Below are 7,593 nucleotides of genomic sequence, written 5' to 3'. Positions count from 1 at the left end.
ATAGTTAATTTGTCAATTTCATTTATTCGTAAGTTAGCGACTTCCGTTGCTCACTCTTTAGCCCGTGTAGCTACACCTGCTTTCGAAAGGATGGTCTGGATTTCAGAACCTCCTCCTTGTGTCTGTACTGCTCTTGTTACTGATATGTAATAAAGATGACTCTTCCTTGTCAATATATATATATATATATATATATATATATATAATTATTTATAAGATAATGTGGTTCAACTAATCCGAGTTAATCGGTTGAATAATATATATATATATACATATAATATTAATAAAAAACTTTCGAGCCTGCTCACGAACTTTCGAGCGGAACCTAAGGAAGCTCAGACTCGTACTCATTAATATATGAGTCGAGCACAATCGATCCGAACTTTGATCGAGTTTTGACCGAGCCGAACTCGGCGCATTAGAAATGTCGTATGCACCCCTAGTTTATAACATGTATTCTGTAACAGAAATAAAGTTTAGAAGAGAGAAAATGTGAGAAAAAGTAGGAGAGAGGGAATTAGAGAAAAATATATTTTAATTAAGGATATAAAAGTAATTTAATGATAGGTGGGAGATTTTTAAGGAGTGAAAATTGATGAAGTGTCATATTGACCAAATGCTTGACCGGAAGTGGAAGTGTGTTATTTTATATCTAGATCCATGGATCTATGGGGTTGCACCATTACAAAAGACTTAGATCCGAATGATCGGAAGAAACTAAATGATGACAATTGGTTTGCGTCTGCTTTCATACGGATTTGGATTCAAGAGAAGTATGAGATTTTATTCTTTGTTATTGACGCTTTGTAGTTTAATATCTAATAATATATATAAGTATTTTCTATCAAAAAAAAATATTCACAATATTTTAGTTAATTATTTTTATATTTTGTTATGTAAAAAAATAATCTAAGAGCCTAGAATATTATTTACATGTTTTAGAACAAATATGACCCCTATAAAATCTCCACCAACAGATCTGTTTTTAAAAGGAGACATTCAAATTTAAAAATTATCTACAATTATATTAAATAATAATCTAAATAATGTCAAATTAAATAAATCATTGTTTTTTTCTCAAAAATAAATAAATAAATAAATCATTATTTTCAATATATTTTAAAAACTAAATTTTATAAATTAGATTTAAAATATATTTTTAGAGTTTAGGATTTATGAATTGAGATCTAAAATTTATAAATTAAGATATAAAAAATTATACTTTATTTATGATATATAAAAAATAATGATATATTAAAAATTAAGTTTTATAATATAATTTAATTATAATTTTATAATTAAATATGATTTGCACAAACAAAAAAATCCATTTTATAGCATTATTCATTATTTATAATGACATTGAGAATTAAGGTGGAAAGTAAGAGTATAACAACCTGGGATATTGTTGATTTTGACTTAAGCTCGGTATATTGGATCTCACGATCAATAATATATGTCTAATATATTAGAATATAGTTTCAATTTAATAAAAATATATATAAAGTTTTATAACTCAACCCACCTTTTAATTTTGGAAAAACTAATCTCAATCAATATAAATGATAATTTTGTTAAGTTTTTAACAATTCCATTAACATTTACCTATTCCGTTAAATTTCAAAAATTGTTAACTTGCTATCTATATTGATTTCACCAATTTTGACAAGTGAGTAAATAAATATTATCAAATAATAAATAAATATTAAAAGACCATAAACTAGAGAGCTGATAATTCTTTAAGTTAAACCTGATATTGTTTTAAAAGAAAAATAGAAAAGTATTCTAGAAACCAATGCCACGTAACATGATACTAGTAACCAGGGACAAATTCAGGATTTCTTCCATATAGAGGCAAACAATGCGACTAACTTATCTAAAAAATAATAATTATAGAAAACCAGAGATCAAAGTTCAAATTCAAGTAAAATAGTAGCAGAAATATCAAATCAAAATTCAAGTAGGAGCAAAAAAATACCAAAACAGAGAGGCAAATATTGGAGATGGAATGCCGGACTAACGATCCAACTACGGAGGGATCGGCTGCCGATTTTGATTTAATCTTAGTTAGGATTACAGATTTCAATTTAGGCTTAAGAAAAGAGAGGAATTGAGGAAGAATAACTAAAGAGATTAAAAAGAGTAAGAGAGACGATGATTTTTTTTAGGACCTATTTAGTTTTACATTTAAATATTTATTTTTTATTTTTTTATTTTTGTCGTAAACAAAACGACGTAGTTCTAATTAAATAAAACGACGTCGTTTGCTTTAAAACAGAATTAAAAAATAAAAAGAAAATAGTAAATTTAAAACCATTTTTCATCCTCAATTGTAGAACCGGTAAACCTTAAACCTACATTGATGAAGGAGGACAAAGCTCTAAAACTTCAAAACTAATACCTAGGTTTTAAAAAAAAATACAAATGTCAGTGGAAGCATCTGCCCCTAGTACACCCATATTGGATTCGCCCTTACTAGTAAAAAACATGTTCTTCAACGAAAACTTCTATTATACATCGGATGTAATACACCTGATCAATCACAAAAAGATGAATATCAATTCATGAAAGAAGATGATTTGTGTTAAGAAATAAATATGTATAAATGATATCAATTCGGCCGGCCTGTTCGGCCCAAAATAGATAAAATTAGAGAAATTAGCCTGCTCACATATGAAATGTACTTGCAAATTTGACTTTTACAATGAATAAACAAAAGGTAGTCTGAGGTCTTCATCATCTCTAACTAATTTCATGTTTTGCTACGGTTAAATTTGTATTTTTCTGATTTTCTCTCTTTATTTTCATATTGTTTTTTTCAATCCATTTCATCATTTCCCCTCTTTAAACAAAAGATTCTTTTCAAACAATAATATTTATATAACAAAACTTATAATATTTTATTTATTTCGCTTCTAAACTTGTTTAAAAAGATTGATTGGTTCATTAAACTTTCAAAGTGTTTCAATAGTCCTCTCAACTTGTATAAAATGTTCAGTTAGCTCTCTGAACTTGCGTAAAATGTAATTAATTGATCATTTGGTTGCAAAAAAGTAAGTTAAATGTTGAAGACGTATTCCAAAATGAAGTTATTACATAATTCAAAAATAGATTAAAAATGAAGTTATTGCTTGCTCAACTATATAACTTGTCTTCTCTAATATTAGAACCGTATAGGTATATCCCGATTTTGACCGTTTTACTTTTTTTTAAGACTCGTGCAAATACATCTTCCGTATTTAACTTTTTTTTTTTTTTGCAACCGAGTGATCAATTGATTGCATTTTGTGCAAGTTCAGGGAGCTAACTGAATATTTTATGCAAGTTGAAGAGGCTATTGGGACGCTTTGAAAGTTCAGAACGCCAATCAAGGTTTTTAGACAAGTTGATGAGGCAAATGATGTATTAAGCCTTATTTTTTATTTGAACACATTAAATCTCTGGTTTTTTTTTATTATTATTTTGGATCACACTAAGCCTATAATCAGTTTTGAATATAAAACTCCGCTAACATACTATACTGTTATTCATTTTGAGCTATAAAAAAATATAACTTCAAACACACATAAAATGAATATAAATTATTGACTTAATGCACAAAAAAAAATGAAATATCATGAGCATTGGGATACTTTCTGCCATAGTTAAATACTATTGTTAGTTTATAACCCATTAATATTTATAGTTAGGAGGCTGCGTATGGTCCAAATTTTTTTTTATTATATAATATTTAATTAAATTATTTTTTTTATTTTATTATGTAAAAAATTAAGTAAATATTAACTTATCTATAAAATATCTAAAGGCCATCTCGTGGGATGGAGCAGGCCAAGAGAGGGGGTTGTGAAGCTGAATACTGATGGTTCCTGCCTCAGTAACGGTAAGATTGCGGCTGGAGGTGTGTTTAGAGATGTAGGGGGCGTCTGGCTTTCTGGGTTCTCCCAGAATTTAGGGTTGGGTTCTTCCTTTTCTGCGGAGCTCTGGGCTATTCTTACTGGAATCAATCTTGCTAAAAGGCTGGGTGTTAAGAGGCTCTCTGTGGAGTCTGATAATTTGGAAGCAATCAAAATGATTTCTGAGAATCATTCTATGGGTCTTAACAGTCGCAACCTCATCAAAGCTATTATAAGGCTTTGCTCCTCCTTTGAGTTCGTAGAGTTCAGACACATTTTTAGAGAGCAGAATCGTGTTGCTGATCGCTTGGCGGCGGCGGGCCATGAAGGGACGTTAGGCGTTACTACCCTTCCTGTTTCCCCTAGTTTTATCTCTCATCTTCTCTTAGAAGATAGGATTGGGGTTAGCTTCCCTAGGCTAATTCCTGGGTAGTTTGTTGTTATTCATTTTTCTTTTCCTTTTCTACAAAAAAAAAATAAAATATCTAAAGGCTAACGGTTTAAAAATCTTAAGAGGTGCAATTTATTTATTACTATTATATATATTTAATTAAATTATTTTTATTATTTTATTATGTCATCAATTGAGTTGAACCATTTGTTTCATAAAAATATTATTGTTATATGATACGAATATGACCAATTTTTTTATTTGGCAGAGGCCATGAAAATATTTAAGATGATACTGTTTATAGCGATAATTTTGAACATCCTGGCTGTTGTAATCCATTTATTTGTAAGAATATAATAACTTATAAAAGATAAAATAATAATTAAGGTTTAATGAACTTGGTAAAGAAAACCCGTTGAATTTATAAAGTGCCTTGTTAATCCTTCTAAATTTGCTTGAAGTAATTTATTTACAACTGAATTTGTTTAAAATGATTTATTGCCTCTCTAAACTTGTTGATTGTGATATATTCACTTCCTAAACTTGCTTAACCTGATATACATTTTAATTTGTTCAAATACTCTCTTATCCTGGCACGTGAACTTATGGAGTTGATTTTGTCATTTTAAGCAAGCTCATGGTGTATGAAGCCAATAACTGATCATTTTTGTATTGATTGGTTGATCGTGTTGATGTGAACACGATTGGATAAAATTTGAACTATTGGTATTTGGTATTGAATAGTCAAACTCATGAAGGGCGGGCCAACGGACCAGCAAGCCCATGGGCACGTCTAGACAATACTATGAATGGTAGAGCCAACGAAGAAGGTCTGCAATTAGGAGTGCCAATTTCTAACACGAAAACACGATTTACAGAGACAACCTGACTGACACGACTCGACACGATTGACACGAAAATCATTTTTCTAACATTTATAACATATAAAACCATAAAAACACAATTTTGACATAAAAACACAAAATTGCCACCTCTATCTCCAATCCAATTGGAGCATCCCGAGACCCTTTTCCTAGACGGACTGGAACCACCTCTCACAGGGCGTATTTCAGTAGTCGAGAATGCAACGAATCTCAAAACCGCAACTCAACTCAACTCAAAACTACTGTGATAGAAAATCTCAATCTAGTTTTGCAAGAATACAAACATTTAAACAGTAAATAGGCATCCAGAAAAATAAACCAAACACTATGGAAAATGACTTCGCCTAACATTTCAAGAACAAGACAAAAGTTTTCTGAACCGTCTTCTAATAGTTTGGAATATTACATCTTAGTTTGACAAGTATTTAGAAAAGATAAATTATGTGGAAATTAGTTATGATTAGTCCTGAAATGGTTTTCTAATCTTGCAGAAAAATCCACACTTGACTACTAGCAGAAAAGAACCGTAGCAGTCTTTGCCAGCTGAATCAGAAAATCTGGACAGATAAGCTCAAAATTAGGCAGGATAATGATATTTAGACACCAGATTTGAATTTTCAAGATGGAAAATTACACAAAATTACAATTAATTCATAGAAACGTGTTCCACCAATTAAGGCAGATGACTGAATTGAAGTAATGGAACTTGCCCTTTCCCCTATTTATAGAGATGTTGTTTCAGAGCATTTTCATATCAGAAATTCCTCAAAACTCATCAATGGCTACTTTCTTGCTACCTCTTGGGCTTTTGATTTCTCTACTAGGACTAACAGGTAAGTTGTTTTTGTATATCTCTAATTAATGAGTGTATGCAATCTAGGTTTAACTCATAATGCATTCAATTTGTTGTTATCAAAATGACACGAAAACACAATTTACTGAAACATGTTTGACACGACCCATTTAACACTACTATCATATATATAATCATGTGGAATATGTATCATATGACACGGTTATGATATGACAACACGTTTTGACACCTTTGTTTGTTGCAGATGCACAATCTACAGGTGCTTGTTATGGAAAGAATGGCAACAACTTACCTTCGGAAACAGAAGTCGTCGGTCTTTACCGATCGAATAACATCGGAAGGATGAGAATATATCACCCTGATAAACCAACACTTGAAGCTCTTAGAGGATCAAACATAGAGCTCATCCTCGGCGCTGCGAACGACAACCTTCAGCCCCTCGCTAATGATGCATCGGCCGCAGCAACTTGGGTTCGGGACAACGTTGTGGCTTATGCATCGAACGTGAAGATCAAGTACATTGCTGTTGGGAATGAAGTGCATCCTGGAGATGCAAATGCAAGATATGTTCTACCTGCAATGCAGAACATTCAGACAGCAATAACATCAGCAAATTTGCAAGGACAGATCAAGGTTTCGACAGCAATCGACACCACTTTGTTGGGAAATTCCTTCCCCCCATCCGCCGGGGTGTTTAGTGGCGCTGCAAGTTCATACATAGGCCCAATTATTAACTTCCTAGTGAGCAATGGGGCACCACTTCTTGCAAATGTATACACATACTTCAGCTATGTTGATAACCCACAGAGCATTAGTCTTGAATATGCCTTGTTTACTTCGCCAGGAGTTGTCGTTACCGACGGTCAATTTCAATACCAAAACTTGTTCGACGCATTGATGGATGCTCTATATGCTGCCCTGGAGAAGTCTGGTGGTGCCAATTTGCAGATTGTTGTATCAGAAAGTGGTTGGCCATCTGAAGGTAGCAATGTAGCAACAGCTACTAATGCAGGGACTTATTACAAGAACTTGATTAATCATGTCAAGCAAGGAACTCCAAGGAAACCAGGACAGGCTATAGAGACTTACTTATTCGCCATGTTCGACGAGAACCTCAAGGCAGCAGGAATCGAACAACATTTCGGTCTCTTTCGCCCTAATAAAGAGAACAAATATCAGATCACTTTTGGTTGATAAAACACACTAATTAGTTAAACTGTATTAGGGATTTGAATTAAATAAGAGTGCACTATGACTATGTGCACTACCTATAGGATGATTATACAAGGCATATACATACAATAAACTTTTCAATTCCCTTCAATATGTGTTCAAAAGGTAGTATTTTGATGATCACAGTAGTAATAAGTATTCGATTGATTGGTTTGAGGTTATCAAAGAAAACAACAGTTCTTGTTGTTGTCACTTTTGACTTGAATTTTTTTCATAAACTTATATAAAGATGGAAATCTAGCCAAGGAAGATTGGAAATTTCATTAAGGATATCATTAAACATTAACGGTAAATATGAGAATAGTGAGGTTGTGAATTTCCTACTAGTGATGAAAAAGAAAATCTAAACCATTAATGTTCAGTTTGCATATACCAGGA

At 31.9% G+C, this 7,593-nt stretch overlaps 1 protein-coding gene across 1 annotated transcript; it reads left to right on the top strand.

The window, feature by feature from the left end:
* Positions 1-5,842: 5,842 nt before the first annotated feature.
* On the top strand, positions 5,843-7,306 carry LOC136223369 (glucan endo-1,3-beta-glucosidase-like). The gene is made up of 2 exons (XM_066011321.1): positions 5,843-6,001; positions 6,227-7,306. The coding sequence occupies exons 1-2, from the start codon at positions 5,899-5,901 to the stop codon at positions 7,174-7,176; spliced, it is 1,053 nt and encodes a 350-aa protein (XP_065867393.1). The 5' UTR covers positions 5,843-5,898; the 3' UTR covers positions 7,177-7,306.
* Positions 7,307-7,593: the final 287 nt, after the last annotated feature.

This window comes from Euphorbia lathyris, chromosome 1 (assembly GCF_963576675.1).
Source record: "Euphorbia lathyris chromosome 1, ddEupLath1.1, whole genome shotgun sequence".
NCBI classification, from domain to species: domain Eukaryota; kingdom Viridiplantae; phylum Streptophyta; class Magnoliopsida; order Malpighiales; family Euphorbiaceae; genus Euphorbia; species Euphorbia lathyris.
This window is presented reverse-complemented; position numbering and strand designations above follow the sequence as displayed.

Excerpts from the sequence above, each read along its gene's own strand:
- LOC136223369 (XM_066011321.1), top strand. The coding sequence starts at position 5,899 with ATGTTGTTTCAGAGCATTTTCATATCAGAAATTCCTCAAAACTCATCA. Across the intron at positions 6,002-6,226 it reads TTCTCTACTAGGACTAACAG|ATGCACAATCTACAGGTGCT; the intron begins GTAAGTTGTTTT and ends TGTTTGTTGCAG.